Genomic DNA, 17,010 nt, shown 5'->3' on the forward strand with positions numbered 1-17,010 from the left:
TCTTACCTTCTACATATTGAGATATCTCTCCAGCTGATACATCTGAGTTTGGTTTCTTAACAATGTATGCTCTTGGTACCTCTCCAGCTTCATCATCAGGCATACCTATCACTGCTACATCTTGTACTGCTGGGTGGTTAAGGAGTAGATCTTCTAACTCGGCTGGGGCAACCTAAAACAAAGTACAATAAAAGAGTTTGATCTTCATCTTAAAAGTTTTCTGCTATGGAGTAAATCTTTCAAGTCTGGGTGAGCAGTTGCAAATAAAATATTAGAGTTAAATTTTGTTCTCCTGAATATACTTTTAGACTTAACAAATATTGACATATTGTATATATACCCTGTACATTGTTAAAGACTGTATCTTGGCCAACAAATGGTCTTTTGATTTTAATTCTAATATGACGTGCTTCTTTCGCTTTTTGAATAAACCCATGCTCTAAATCCTATTCTAAAATTTTTTTCTGCACATGCGTACATATTGACTACTGCAAAATAATGAATTTTATCAAATTGGCATGCATTTAACATATTTCCTTAACTTAAAACACTTCCAAACTCTTAAATGATGCACATGTTGTTACTAATTCATTTATTATGACTGTAATGTGTTGCATTCCGAAATTAACATAATTGACCTAGATACGACAACTGTTCATGCTGGCTGTTCAAAAACTCCTCCTCTGGAAAATCACAGTGCCAGCTGTTTGCTTCTTTACAAACAAAAAAGGGAGGTTCATGGAAGAGCCAATGCAATCGCTTTACCCTTATACACATCGGACATAGAAATTACCTTAATTGTCCTAATCAGAATCGAAATAATTGATACAAACTATACTTTATTGGTTGTTTTAACATGGGTAGGCATTATATTCGTGTTATTTTAGCCCTCACTATCGCTCAGGCAAAAATAATCACGAATATAATGCCTACCCATGTTAAAACAACCAATAAAGTATAGCTTGCATCAATTATTTCTTAAGTGGCGTTGCTCACAATCCATTTGATGTATACCCCACATCTCTATATGTGATGTTCCTCTAAAATCAATATAAAATGTCTTTATTTTTTTTATTGATGGATTGTTTGTGTTTTAAAACCTCTTTTAAGTGCAACATTTGGGCTCTTTCGTGGTGGCCAGTTTTTATTGGTGCAGGAAGCATGAGTGCTTGGAGAAAACCACCGATCTTTGATAGCTTAAATATAGGAACATTGACAATCCTTATCAAGTAAGATTGGAGTTGAGTGCACCAGAATGGGCGGTGTTCAAACTCACATTCTTTTATTGAAGTTCACATACAAAATGTATATTACAGTTCTTCTATAAAAGCATGCAAAACAAAACATTGATAAACTTGCTTGCTATGTTTGCTTGGTTGTTTGCAAACAATAGGTAGGTGGAGTTTCTGTCCGTTTTTATATATACTGGGATTTGATTGGACAATAAGAATTGACATGAAATGAATTTAGTGTTTATTGTCCAATCATATTCCAGTAAATAGTAAACAGACTGAAACAGACTACCTTCCTGTTGTTTACAGACATCCAAACAAATATAGCAAGCAAGTTAATCAATTGTTTGTTTTGCATGCTTTAATAGAAGAACTGTAAAAGTATTTACATAATACAAGTGTATTTACTTACTTGATATCCCTTGTATTTAATTAACTCTTTCAGTCTGTCTGTTATTACAAAACTTCCATTTTCCTTCACATAACCAATATCTCCTGCAAAATAAAAACAACAAACTTTAAAATGGAAGTATAAATTTATGAAATAAATGAATTACATGTATGTGTATTTTTTATAAACTGATATATATTTATCTTTTTTTTTCTGTTTGCTTAGAGTAAAAATCTAGCTGAATTATCATACCAAAAAGTCAGATTTAAAGAACTATACTATCAGGTTTGAAATAAATCTTAACCATTTTTACTGATTATTTTTAACCTTTTTTAATGATAAGTTATTCAGAATGAAAGTTTGGGCTTGAGTAAATAAAAATTTGGCTCACACCAGGGAAATGTAGTATATTTGATTTTTCAATATGTTTTTTTATTGAGAGATAATCAGATAAAATTACTACTGTTGGTTTTGAACTGATAATGTTCTCTGCATTAAGAATATGTGTGACAGATTTTAAGTTCAGAACTAGAGATCTGTAAAATTTAACAAGTTTAGATTCCTAAGCTGAATTCATTACTTCCATCATTTCTTGGCACAAAAAAAAACAACAATATATTTTTGAACTGGAGATTTATAAAGAAGATCTTGTGTGCACTCCTCCAAAGCTGGTATTTATGTATAAGAGGACCTGTTTTGAGAATAGAAAAAACTCCAAACAGGAGAAGCTTTCTCAGTGAACTGCTGGATCGGATCAACTATAGAAAAGAAGGGCATCATGTTTAGTATTAGCAAGTCTTTTTGAAACAAGACGGCAATATTGATAGAAAGAAAATAAGTAGTTAAACTGGATTTATCCTATTTCATAAAATTATTGTTGACTAAAGTAACAGTTGTGACGTGCTGAATAGCACACAGGTTGTGACCAGGATAAAATTTTAAAACCTACATGAGAGTTGATCACAATATAGTTTTATCTGAAATCAACAGAATTATCTGAAATTAACAGAATGGGGATTATCTTCTGCAAGAATCTTTCAAGCGAGAGTATTGAACCTGAACCTGAACCAGAAATTATTCTTCCATGTCAACTTTGTGAACAGTTTTTACCTATTAAATGGAAATGTATGAACTGTAATATTGTTATGTGTGATAATTGTGCTTATCTACATTTCCGTTCTAAAATTGGGACAGATGCCACACACCAAATTGTAAATACATAACAGATAAATTATATCTAAAAAAAAATGTGAATATTATGTTGTATTTCTAAAAGAGAGACAAAAGGTACCAAATAGATATGTTGTATGTTGAAAACAAAAGCTGATAATTTCTGTGTCATTTGGTCTCATGTAAAGAGTTGTTTCCTTGGCAATCATACAACTCCTTCTTTTTTATATTGACGACTTGGCATATAAAGGCAAATGAAGAAAAGACAAACAACAGTACACAAAACACAACATATCATAGAAAACTAAATACTGATTAAGGTGGTACCAAACACTTTCACTAAAATTAATTTGGGTCGTTTTATTTTCATAAAATTTTGACAATGTATTTACTTTGACCCTTTAACAAAAGTATAAAAATTTCAAAAATTTTGAACCAACCGTTTTATCAGAAAAATTACACTGGTTATATAGCAGTTTGGCAAACACCAATTTTGATCATTGAGAAGCTAAATATTCCCTTTACAACACAATGTAATTAAAACATTTAGATGACTTTACAGAGTTATCTCCTGTAGTGTTAGGTACCACCTTAACCAAAACAATTGGTACCAAATCTTCAAGATATATTATACATTCTTGGCTTTCATATTTTTGGGTTTGAGCATTCTTGATGGATGTATATCCAGAAGAGCGCTTCAGATGCCCAAAAATAATTGAATTATTTTCATCTACACAATAAAATTATTTTTGTTTGAGGACATCAATACTTGCTTTTTAAAGGGTTAATTGTTTCTGTTGAAAAAGGGGTATTTCAAATATGGATATTAGATGATGTGGATAAAAGACAATGAGACAGAAACTAGAACAAGAGTGCACACCCTGAAATGTCTCGCCTTCTATACTAATCATTGATATTATGTTGATAGTCCTAAGTATAAAGCTAAGCTTTAATACAACTGTCACATAAACTTAACATTAACCAAGTCCAAGATAACTAAACAAAGACCAATGAACCTTGAAAATGAGGTCAAGGTCAGATGAACCATGCCAGGCAGACATGTACAGCTAACAATGCTTCTATACAAAATATATAGTTGACCTATTACTTATAGTTTAAGAAAAATAGACCAAAACACAAAAACTTAACACTGTGCAATGAACCGTGAAAATGAGGTCACGGTCAAATAAAACCTGCGCGACTGACATAAAGATCATAAAATATTTCCCTACACAAAATATAGATGACCTATGGCATATAGTATTAGATAAAAAGACCAAAACTCAAAAACTTAACGACCACTAAACCATGAAAATGAGGTCAAGGTCACATGACATCTGCCCGCTAGATAGGTACACCTTACAATCATTCCATACAACAAATATAGTAGACCTATTGCATATAGTATGAGAAAAACAGACCAAAACACAAAAATTTAACTATAACCACTGAACCATGAAAATGAGGTCAAGGTCAGATGACACCTGCCAGTTGGACATGTACACCTTACAGTCCTTCCATACACCGAATATACTAGCCCTATTGCTTGTAGTATCTGAGATATGGACTTGACCACCAAAACTTAACCTTGTTCACTGATCCATGAAATGAGGTCGAGGTCAAGTGAAAACTGTCTGACAGACATGAGGACCTTTCAAGGTACGCACATATCAAATATAGTTATCCTATTACTTATAATAAGAGAGAATTCAACATTACAAAAAATCTGAACTTTTTTTTCAAGTGGTCACTGAACCATGAAAATGAGGTCAAGGACATTGGACATGTGACTGACGGAAACTTCGTAACATGAGGCATCTATATACAAAGTATGAAGCATCGAGGTCTTCCACCTTCTAAAATATAAAGCTTTTAAGAAGTTAGCTAACACCGCCGTAGCCACCGCCGCCGCCGTAGCCGCCGCCGCCGGATCACTATTCCTATGTCGAGCTTTCTGCAACAAAAGTTGCAGACTCGACAAAAAAACTAGAGGTCATTTACATATTTTATATCAGGCCTACATGTGTATGAAATCAGTCATTTTGTTCATTTGGAAATAAAACAAGTGAAACTGTGAGGTAAGGTACTGCTTACTGATGATACCCCTGCCGCAACTGGATAATTTTAATGGTGTAAAAATATGTAATTGTTTAGTAAACAAGATGTTGTTCCGTGATGAATCTATACAAACATCACACAGTATAGCTGACTTATACAAAATCTGGCCTGAAACTGAATTTCAGAAACCCTAATGATGTAGTCCCTGAGAAGGATGCGACAAAAATATTCTAGACAGAAAGGATGGACGGATAGATGTAAGGAGAGACGGACGGTGTCAGATGTAAAACAGTATACCCCACTTTTTTTTAAAGCAGTTAATATCTCCAGGCCTATTACTCCTGTCAAAAATAAAATATTCAATGGATTAACCTGTATGAAGCCATCCATCTCTTATAATATCTTCTGTAGCCTTTATATTATGGAGGTAGCCTTTCATAACTTGTGGACCTTTAACACATATTTCACCGACTTTTCCTACTTTATCTAACTGGGTATCGGTATCTGGACAGACAATCTGAAAAACAAACATTCTTTCATTGATAAATTAGGTGACATGGCCATTTAATGATAAAACATTTATACTGACACAGTTATAGGACATGTTTACAAAAAGATAAATTAAGTCACAAATCATAATAAATCGAACTAGTTGCTGAAAATATATACAGTAAAACTTATTTTTTATTATACTGAATTAAGAGAAGTTGTTTACAATATATATATATGTAAGACTCAGATCGACGTCCAGTCTCTAATCGACATCCGTTCCTCAAATCGACGTCCAAATCTGACGTCACAATAAAATATCCTTCCAAATCGACGGCCAATTTTATGCCTTTCTAATCGACGTCCATTTTTTGGCATTCTCTAATCGACGTCCGATTTTGAGCTTCTCTAATCTACGTCCGTTTTTGACACAGAATACAAAACTGAAGTGAACCGATAGTAGCTGAAACATTTAAACCTTTAAACATATTATGTGAGACAAATAAAATCTATTTAGGGACTTATCATTATTTACCTGGGAGGGGGGCTGGTCATTTTGAAATCAAAAGTATAAAATTTTCTTGATCCCCCATAAAATTTATCTGTTTTGATTTGATCCCCCCTGTACAAAAAAATTAAAAAATGTGACCCCCCCCCCCCCCTCTATTAAACATGCCAAAATGTTAACATGCAATACACTTATCATGTTATTTCACAGAAATATTGCAAACATGAAATATTTTCAGTGAATTGAGTCCAAAACCATATTTGAAGGAACATTGCCTTGACATAGGACTCTTTCATGAATATTAAATGGGTAGAGCAAGCCAGTGCTTTGGGGAGCTATTTTTTTCTAATTTCCTTTATTGGGCTATTAAAGAAACTTGTTGAGACAGTGACTGCGAATTATTTACTAAGAAGGATCTATTAAAAAAGAGGGACGAAAGATACCAAAGGGACAATCAAACTCATAAATCGAAAATAAACTGACAACGCAATGTCTAAAAATAAAAAAAACAAACAGACACACAATAGTACACATGACACAACATAGAAAACTAAAGAATAAGCAACACAAACCCCACCAAAAACTAGGGGTGATGATGATCTCAGGTGCTATTAAATTGTCCCTCTCTTATTTGCTGCCTAAACTTAAGTTTTACGTGAATTTTGATACCTGTATTGATAGTTTATGCTTTCAGCTTTCAGAACAATTCAATTACTCATTTGTTGTCATATTTCATTTATAAATGTGTGATAGTAACCCCAAAATTTTGATTCATTAGCCTTAAAAGTACAAACTTTGCAATGAGAGGTATAATGGACTCAAAGGGATCTGATAATGAAAGCAAAAAGGTGCATTAATCAGTGGTTTTGTTATCTCAGAATCATCTTTTGTATCAATATTAAACTGGTTTTATGCATAATATTTGACCATTTATTGGAGAACTTATTGCTCTACACTATATTCTTTCATGATGCAGCGTGATTTTATTTGTTTGACAAACTTTTGCATAAATCGCTGTAGATTTCATTTTAATTTATACATAATTTCTCTCAAACTTTTAGCTTATTATCATAAGTTGGCACTAAGGCTTGTTAATGTAGTGATCGAAGTGGGTGTAATATAACGACTGGATTAACCGGGTTATGAACATGATGAAGAACCTATGCATTCTAAATGGGACAAAATGACACAAAATGACAGCTTACTACATCACCACAAAGTCTTGTGATGTCTTACTTAATAAATTTGTATGAATGGTGGTAAAAATATATTTCCATTCAACTGTTGTAATATTCTTTTTTGGCATTTTGTCTGTTGAAGTATTTAACTACTCAGTTTCATGTGCAAAAAATATTGATCTCCCCACTTTGAAATTATATAAAATTTGAACCCCCCTTTTCCACATACATAAAAAAAACTATATTTTGACCATTATCACCTTATCTAAGAATGCTGGATTTTGATTGGTTGATAGCCAGTGTATTTTTCACCAATTTACTTTTATCTTATTAATATCGTTCATTTTTTAACAGCGCCGGGGTATATGGAAAAGAATATATGCCAGTTTTACCCTCTCTGCCGTGGTATTTGCCAAAATATATCCGACTGGACGCTTGTTTAACGTCATGATCATCAATGCGTTTTTATACGTTAACATTCGGTGTAATTAAACAGATTATATATCATGTTAAGGGGGGTATTAGTGAGAAAAAAAGTCTTTTGAATGAATTTCTCTCGCCTTGCAACTCGGGAAATTTACCATTCTCTCGACTGGTATATTTTGCAAATACCTCTCAATGACATGATATATCTGTTCAAAAATCCCGAAAAACAAATATGACAGACATAAACCATCGAAAACCAATGCACTGCAGGTCCATACAGAATATGTCGGGGTTAAACATGTGAGTGAACACTGCATTTAACCTTAAACAGTGGTGTGACAGCACAACATAAAACATAATGCCAATTTCTTGCGTTTACGTTTCACTCAGGTGTAAAACTCAAGAAAGTTGTTGTAAAAAAAACCTACAGAGTCCGAATTATAATTTTCTCAAAACAATTGGTTGTGCTTCTTTATTTTGTCTATTGTTGAAGACTGAATATCCTAGATTTCATTTGGTTTTCTTTGTTGTTGGGTTGCTTACTAATTGCCATACATTTACATGCATGTAATTTATTATTATGAATAGGAATGACACACTATTATTTGGAACAATTGATTAACTTTTTATCAAGATAAACATTAATATGCATGTTTTCTGGTTGAAGAAATGTATATGAAAAGTAAGTATAATGTTTGAAAATTTAGTTGTCATAAGAACTATACAAAAACATGTTTATGTAAGTGTAAATTAAGTCCATTAATTTATTATTTATTGATATTGAACATGGATTAAAGACGACTACAATCAACATCAATCGGACGTCGTTTTGGCAATACATTACGTCCGATTAGAGTATAAAAATATTGGACGTCGATTTGAGAATGTGACGTCAGATTTAGATGTCGATTTGAGAAACGGACGTCGATTTGAGGAACGGACGTCGATTAGAGGCCGGACGTCGATCTGAGTCTAACATATATATCATAAATAAAGATGTTCAAAGTTTAAAACTAGAGGCTCTAAAGAGCCTGTGTCGCTCACCTTGGTCTATGTGCACAAGAACACAAATGGATTCATGACAAAATTGTATTTTGGTGATGGTCACTGATGTGTTTAAAGTTCTTACTTTACTGAACAGATTTGCTTCTTACAATTATATCTATAATGAACTTTGCCCATTAGTAATAGAGAACTACATTTGGTAAAAATTTACATCAATTTACTAAATTAATGAAAATTGTTAAAAATTGACTATAAAGGGCAATAACTCCTTAAGGAATCAATTGACCATTTAGGTCATGTTGACTTATTTGTAGATCTTACTTTGCTGAACATTATTGCTGTTTACAGTTTATCGCTATCTATTTAATAGTATTCAAGATAACCAAAAACGGCAAAATTTCTTTAAAAATTACCAATTGGAGGGCAGCAACCCAACAACCAATTGTCCAATTCATCTGAAAAATTCAGGGCAGATAGATATTGACTTGATTAACAATTTAACTTCTTGTCAGATTTGCTCTAAATGTTTCATAGTTATAAGCCAAAAACTGCATTTTACCCCTATGTTCTATTTTTAGACGTGGCGGCCATCTTGGTTGAATGGCCAGGTCATCGGACACATTTTTCAAACTAGATGATTGTGGTCTAGTAGTTTCAGTGGATATTTTTGTAAAAGATTACTTAGATTTATGAAAAATGGTTAAAAATTGACTATAAAGGGCAATAACTCCGAAAGGGGTCAACTGACCATTTCGGTCATGTTGACTTATTTGTAAATCTAACTTTGCTGAACATTATTGATGTTTACAGTTTATCTCTATCTATAATAATATTCAAGATAATAACCAAAAACAGCAAAATTTGCTCAAAATTACCAATTCAGGGGCAGCAACCCAACAACGGGTTGACCGATTCAACTGAAAATTTCAGGGCAGATAGATCTTGACCTGATAAACATTTTTATACCATGTCAGATTTCCTCAAAATGCTTTGGTTTTTGAGTTATAAGCCAAAAACTGCATTTTACCCCTATGTTCTATTTTTAGCCGTGGCGGCCAAGTTTGGATTAATTTGGCCCAGTAGTTTCAGAGGAGAAGATTTTTGTAAAAGATTACTTTAATTTACAAAAAATGGTTAAAAATCGACTATAAAGGGCAATAACTCCTAAACGGATCAACTGACCATTTTGGTCATGTTGACTTATTTGTAGATCTTACTTTGCTGAACATTATTGCTGTTTACAGTTTATCTCTATCTATAACTAGATATCATTGAGATGGGAGCCATCTCTGTGGGCCCCGCTGTGAATAATGTGCATTAAAAAATTGTATCTTTACCATAAGACATGGGTTTGTCAACTGAAATCAAAGTTTTTGACCTTGACTTTTGACCTAGGAAGTTGTAAATAAATTATGACACACCCTTTGGTGTTGGTTTATAAACATGTCAAGTATAAACTTTGAAATGATAACGGTTCTCAAGATATAGAGCGGACACAATCTTTACCATAGGACATGGGGTTGTCAACTGAAACCAAAGTTTTTGACCTTGACCTTTGACCTAATAAGCTGCACATAAATTATGACACACCCTTTGGTGTTGGTTTATATACATGTCAAGTATAAACTTTGAAAAGATAACGGTTCTCAAGATATAGAGCGGAGACGATCTTTACCATAGGACATGGGGTTGTCAACTGAAACCAAAGTTTTTGACCTTGACCTTTGACCTAGGAAGTTGTACATAAATTATGACATACCTTCTGATATTGGTTTATATACATTTCAGGTATAAACTTTAAAATGATAACGGTTCTCAAGATATAGAGCGGACACAATCTTTACCATAGGACATGGGGTTGTCAACTGAAACCAAAGTTTTTGACCTTGACCTTTGACCTAGGAAGTTGTACATAAATTATGACATACCCTCTGATATTGGTTTATATACATTTCAGGTATAAACTTTAAAATGATAACGGTTCTCAAGATATAGAGCGGACACAATCTTTACCATAGGACATGGGGTTGTCAACTGAAACCAAAGTTTTTGACCTTGAACTTTGCCCTAGGCAGTCGTTCATAAATTATGACACACCCTCTGGTGTTGGTTCATATACATGTCAAGTATAAACTTTGAAATGATAACGGTTCTCAAGATATAGAGCGGACACGATCTTCACCACAGGACACAGGTTTGTCAACTGAAACCAAAGTTTTTTTACCTTGAACATTGACCTAGGAAGTTGTACATACATCATGACACGCCCTCTGGTGGTGGTTAATAAACATTAAAGTATAAAGTATGAAATCATAATGGTTCTCTAGATATGAAAAAAAAAGTAAAAACTAACAAAAAAATTTTGTTTTATATCCTAAAAAAAATTCTTTCCCTCTTTTTTTGAAAAATTTTTCAATTAAATTAAATTAACTGCAGTCATTATTTGCCCAATAAAACCAATACAAAGTCATCTGATGAGTTAATATAAAAAAGAAGATGTGGTATGATTGCCAATGAGACAACTCTTCACAAGAGACCAAATGACACAGAAATTACAACTATAGGTCAACGTACAGCCTGGTGTCTGGCGTACTAAATTATAATCTTGGTACAGAACAACATAAGGAGCCTTTTCCCACCGATTTTTAAAGTTTGTTCTTATGTTGTGCAGAAACACCACTGTGCCAGGATTGGAGAGGATTAAGCGCTCAGCCACACACAAACATGTTTAACACAGCTACATTTTACATGTGCATGACCCAAGTCAAGAGCCTCTAGTCCAGTGGTTGTCTCTGTTTCATGTGTGTCATATTTTTTTTTTGTAAAATTTTTTTTTATAAATTAACCCGTCTAGTTTTATAGTTACTACATGTATAAGGTATAGGTTGTTTTCATGGTTGAAGGCAGAACGGTTTTCTCTAATTGCTCAGATTGTTTTCTCATTGGCAACTATATAATATTTCCTTATTTTATGTACACATTTTCACAAATTCACACCCATTATATTATATAATTATTTTAATTTAAATGAAAAGAACGTAAAGATTACAACAATAACAATGTATGTCAAGGGGGAGTAAATATTGACTGTCTATACAAAGTTCAAAAACATATGGTTTCAGCAATTCAGCAATGTTCCCATTTGTAAATGGAAATAAATCATTAGTGAAAGCGGCAAGGGTAAATCTTATTATGCCCCCTCTGCCAAGCAGCAGCGGCATACAATTATTTGGTGTGCTCTATGTTAAGAAATGAGTAAACCTACTTTACAAAGTGTGTTTGGGACAACTTTCCCCACAGATCCTCTGGTATTTGGTACTGTATCAACATGGATAACTGGACTGGTCTCTGTCATTCCGTAACCTAGGAAATGAGAAAAATCAATACATTTGTACACGAGAGTCTAAATGATGCCCAGGGTTATCATTTCTGTATTATTATTTTTTGCCTATATTTCACCATTCTTTACGTTCTAGCCCTATTATTCTGTTTTCTTTTTTGTTTTGCACATTTTCATCTATTCTGTAAACTAAACTAATACCTTCCTACATTAACAATGGATATGGACAAAAAGCATCAAAATAAATCTGGGAATCCTGCAACAAATAAATGAAGAATGTCTGTAAATTTATCAATTTCTGACCACAACAATTAATCATGAAAACATCATATTCAAGGTTCATATATCACTTTTTGTATCTTACTTAGAGTACCCATACGTGTACTATCTTACCTTGACAAACAGGTGCTTTTAGCCTCTCCATAACCTCTTCTGTCAAGGAATCTCCAAGTGGTGCTGCTCCACTGATTAACTTTGTAATACTGGACAAATCAAACTTACTCACAACTGGATGCTTGGCTAAAAACAGTATAATGGGGGGTACCAAATGTGCTTGTGTTACCTGTAGAAATATATAAACTATTTACATCATGAATTTTAAAAGAGAGAGGGTTGAAAGATAATCAAAATTTAAATAAAGAATGGACACAGGACTCCTCACTTGTAAATAATGGTAGATTCTGCATTTTTTTCGATTTACAAAGAGACATAACTCAAGAATGGCAAAAGTGACACTACTCACATTCAAGCTTAATTTGTGTTTGGTGGCAATAAGCATTGTGTATAAGTTTCATAACATTAGATTTGGGCAAAACCACATAAAAGTGTTAAAACAGCAAATTTCACAATTTGTCTGTTTACAAAGAGACATAACTCGAGAACAGCAAAAGTAAAACCACCCAAATTCAAATTTGATCTGAGTTTGGTGGTAATAAGCATTGTGTATAAGTTTTATGTTATTTGAGTTCAGAGTAAGAGAACAGAAACTTATTCTGGGGTTTAAAAATAAATTGTTCTAAAAAGTTTATCTTTGATATCTTATGTCAAAAAAGGAGTTTGATTCTCTTAAAAAAGGGAGACAAATCATGCAGAATTGCACCCATTCAACTTTATCATAAAAATAGTAAAATAGGTCAAGGTAATGATCTAATCTGTCTACAATTGATAAAATTAAAACAAATATCAAATTATGTCATCTAAACCTTTAAATTCTAATTTGGGATAAATAACTGATTTAAAAAAACTAACCTTGTAACCTTGTAAAGCTTTAAGAAACATTTCTGGGTCAAATCTTGGTTGAGTGACAAGTTTACCTCCATCCTGAAGAACTCCCATCATCACTGGAGACAAACCATAGATATGGTAGAATGGAAGAACTCCCAAACATGTATCTTCTTCATTTACACTTATTAATGGTCTGAAAAAAAAAAATATTTCAAGCTGTTCCTAATAGTTCAGTAGTTAATCTAAGGTATATATTAGTTTTAAAAAGGATTTGTTTAGTAAGAATACTCAACAAATCCTTGGTTTTAAATTCAGAAGTTATCGCATGCATTTATTATTGTGATATTTCAAGAATAGACAAAAAAAGAGTTTAATTATGGCAAATTTTGCTATTTCAAAAAAATCTGCATACAGCTATATGTTACAGTGATCAGAATGAGAGTTCTTATTATTGTGCTACTCAATCAGACGCATTATTTGCATTAATAAAAACCTTGCAATAGTTTCTGAATTTACAGGATACTGATGTCTGACAGACTTATGTCTAATGAACATCTGTTATGTGGTAGATTTAAGATTTTTCAAACTTGAAGGAACCAAAAAAATGAACTTCTAATACCCTTTCCTTTTGTTCTCTTAATGATATTTTCAAAAATAGGGAATTAATTCAAATGTAATTCATCATTTTGATATTCTTTTGCACTGTTTATCAATTAACAGTGACAGAATTTGTCCTTATTTGACTCCAATGACCTTGAATATTGTTTCCTGATATGACAAGAATAGAGGTGGTCTATTTCATAATTCTGTTTATCTTAATGGGATGTTTATAAGATAAAATCTCAACCTTTGAGTCAATAAATTACATATGCACTGGTTTATCCAATTATTAGTGCAAGTTTATTTAGAAAGGAAAACTTAGGTATCAGGGTGGATATGACATTGTAAATTCAAAGATGAAAATTTGAATGATACCATAATTTATTTTAATTTTTCGCTACATTTTGAAAAAAAGTGAACATAATCTAAGATTTCATGGATTAATCACTCAAATTACAACATTATGGAGTATTACCAGATTTTAGCAAAAGTATGCTTATTTTTTGTTGTAATGGGGGAAAATCAACAGTCATCACAGAATTGATACCAAAAAAAAACCATGTTGAATATATATCCAAAAAGATTAAAATACATTGAAAGTGTCTACTTTTACACATGATCTACACCTACCTGAACTGAAGCAGATTAGAAACTATATTACTGTGTGTCAACATAACCCCTTTAGGTAGCCCAGTAGTACCACTGGAGTATGGCAGAACAACAACATCCTCCATTGGATCAATACTGATGTTCTCTGGGAAGGCCTTCCCATCATCCTCTAACAAGGTTGAAAATGGTTGGTGACCGTCTGCTGTTCCAAATACTACTATGTTCTATAAAATAAAAAAAGAATGAATATACCAAAACCAATTGAAGGATTTAGATGTACATTGCATGTCTTTGTTAGTCCCTGTTACTTTGTTAAGTCTTTGGATGAATGTGCACATGATATATGGTATGAATATTTGATCAATGTTGAAAACTATGCTGTTTTTTAATAGTTTCTAGTATTATTGTATTTCAAGGGTGCTGTTTCATATCTTTAGTTTCTATAGCATTTTCAAACCATCCCAGCTAAAAGATAACCTTACCTTAATAATACTGTTGAGAACTTTATCAGTTTCTAGTGCATCTTTAACAGTCCCAACTAAAGCAGGAATTGTAAACAAACTGCTAGCTCCTGAGTGTTCTAAATGTCTAGCCAGTTCCCCTGAAACAATAAATAACATTGTTATACAAAAGTTTAGTTCAATTAAAACAATTCTCAAACAATCATATCTTATGAAATTATAGAGAGAAAAAATAACTGAAGTTCCTGCTGGAAACCACTCTTATTCAACTAGAATTACAAATTGACAAAATAAATATTTACTTCATATCTAAGAAGAGTTGCAGCATAAGTTTGTTATGTAACCTAAAATTCATTTGCAGAGGCTATTAAAATGTCATACACAAGAATGTGTATCCAGTACTCGGATGCCCCATCCGCACTATCATTTTCTATTTTCAGTGCACCGTGAAAATAGGGAAAAATCTCTAATTTGGCATAAAAATTAGAAAGATCATATCATAGGGATCATGTGTACTAAGTTTCAAGTTAATTGGACTTCAACTTCAACAAAAACTACCTCATCCAAAAACTTTAACCTAAATGCCCACAGACCAGAAAACATAATGCCAATAAATGGGGCATAAAAACAAACCTGATGTGTAGGCTGGGTTCATTGTTGTGACAATAATGCCTGCAGCTGCTGCTCCTAACATTACCATGGTAAATTCAGGGCTGTTTGTAGAATATATGGCTAAAACATCTCCCTTCTTGTACCCCATCTTGGTTAAAGCACTGGCTACTTTAATAGCATTCTCTTTCAGTTCTGTATACGTATAGGATTTCTCAGTGGTGGCATCTACCTGAAAAAGTGTGATATATTTCATAATGTTAGTCAATAGAATGCTTATTTATTTCATTTGCTTGATTATTGTGCCACAAGATAAATATATGTTGATACCTGTAAATTCATGAAGAAAAAATAAATTATAAAAAAAAAATGTGACACAAGTGTAATATTTGAGTGATGAAGTGTACCTGTCAAATTTTGATGTGGTTGTAATATTCAGGCAGAATATAATCAGAAAACAATCTGTTACAATATTTCATGTATTTGGATTCAACCATGTGTAGATTCAAAGGAGGCAATGGAATGTATGCCCTATACCTACATCTCAAATAAAATAAATGGGGAATGTGTTCATGGGACACAGATGATACCCCCGCTTGCATATCATATAAAGTTATAAAGGGACATAACTGAAGGCAAGTTAAAGTGACTTCACCAAAATTCAAACTTGATTTGTGTTTTGTGGTAATAATAATTGTGAATAAGTTTCAAAGCATTTGTTTGAGGCAAAGTAAAGTTAGAGAACAGAAACCAACTTTGGGATGTATGTACAGAATGACAGACAAGGGTAAAACTTAATGCTCCCTCAGTACAGCAGGGGCATAAATTTTTTTTTTAAATTTTCTTCATTCTGTTATTCATAATAAGCACGTTATTTTCCCCTTCAGTTATCACTGTAAGGCTATCCATCTGTCCCGTCTTCTATAGCTTGCTCTGTGGTGTGGTTTTTTCCTTATTGTTGAAGGCCCTTCAGTTACCTATATGATAGTTGCTAACTTCTACACCAATTTGTCTCTGTTGGAGAGTTGTCTCATTGCCATTATACCACATTTTCTTTTTGTCAAATTAACTCAGATGAATCTGTGTGCAAGTAGCATTCATATTCACTCACCATGGCAACATTTTTACTGAATTTGTCAAATCTTGGAAACAAGAAGTCTGTAAGAGAAACGTTAGGGATTTCTATGTCAGGTATTAGACTTCTGTGAACTTTTCTTTGGTCTGATGTACTGAAGCTCTTCACACTGGTCTCCACACCAGTCCTGTTATTTCTGTTCCTTTTTGCAAGGTTAAGCAGAGGACGACTTGATCGAAAAACTCTGTTTAAACAACTGTTAGAGGCCATGGCTATTTCTGTGGAAAAAATAGAAAATTATTGAAAAAGGTTGTGCAATGTATAAGTTTCCCTCTGAGAGCCTTCAAATCACTTTAGAACAAATGATATGATTGCAAGTAAATATTTCTTAAGTAAAAAATATAAGAAATACAGGTATAAATGTATTAAAAATCTTTAAAAAAATTTTAATTTTCAGAAATAAAAATTATGATCTCTTGGATTGTCTTTTTACTACTCATCATTTTTAAGGGAAACTTTTAATCCTGTTAAGGTTTTTAAAACTTCCATTGACAGCTCAATCCCATTTACATTTTTGTCAGTTTATATGAAAATGTTCAAAAGAAACAAAAAATTTGAGTTATTTCCCTTCAACA

At 32.7% G+C, this 17,010-nt stretch overlaps 1 protein-coding gene across 3 annotated transcripts in view; it reads right to left on the bottom strand.

Moving 5' to 3' along the window:
* The window catches only part of LOC143069688 (uncharacterized), a 46,901-nt gene that overhangs the window by 7,611 nt on the left and 22,280 nt on the right, over positions 1–17,010 (bottom strand). For all 3 annotated transcript variants that reach the window (XM_076244448.1, XM_076244449.1, XM_076244450.1), the window contains 10 exons: positions 16,412–16,653; positions 15,325–15,532; positions 14,713–14,831; positions 14,252–14,454; positions 13,046–13,214; positions 12,191–12,359; positions 11,723–11,820; positions 5,224–5,368; positions 1,645–1,727; positions 7–172 (listed from right to left, as the gene is read on the bottom strand). In XM_076244448.1, the coding sequence (XP_076100563.1) occupies positions 7–172; positions 1,645–1,727; positions 5,224–5,368; positions 11,723–11,820; positions 12,191–12,359; positions 13,046–13,214; positions 14,252–14,454; positions 14,713–14,831; positions 15,325–15,532; positions 16,412–16,645 (1,594 nt within the window). In that variant the 5' untranslated portion in view covers positions 16,646–16,653. The remainder of the gene's footprint in view (positions 1–6; positions 173–1,644; positions 1,728–5,223; positions 5,369–11,722; positions 11,821–12,190; positions 12,360–13,045; positions 13,215–14,251; positions 14,455–14,712; positions 14,832–15,324; positions 15,533–16,411; positions 16,654–17,010) is intronic.

Source organism: Mytilus galloprovincialis, chromosome 3 (assembly GCF_965363235.1).
Source record: "Mytilus galloprovincialis chromosome 3, xbMytGall1.hap1.1, whole genome shotgun sequence".
NCBI lineage: Eukaryota > Metazoa > Mollusca > Bivalvia > Mytilida > Mytilidae > Mytilus > Mytilus galloprovincialis.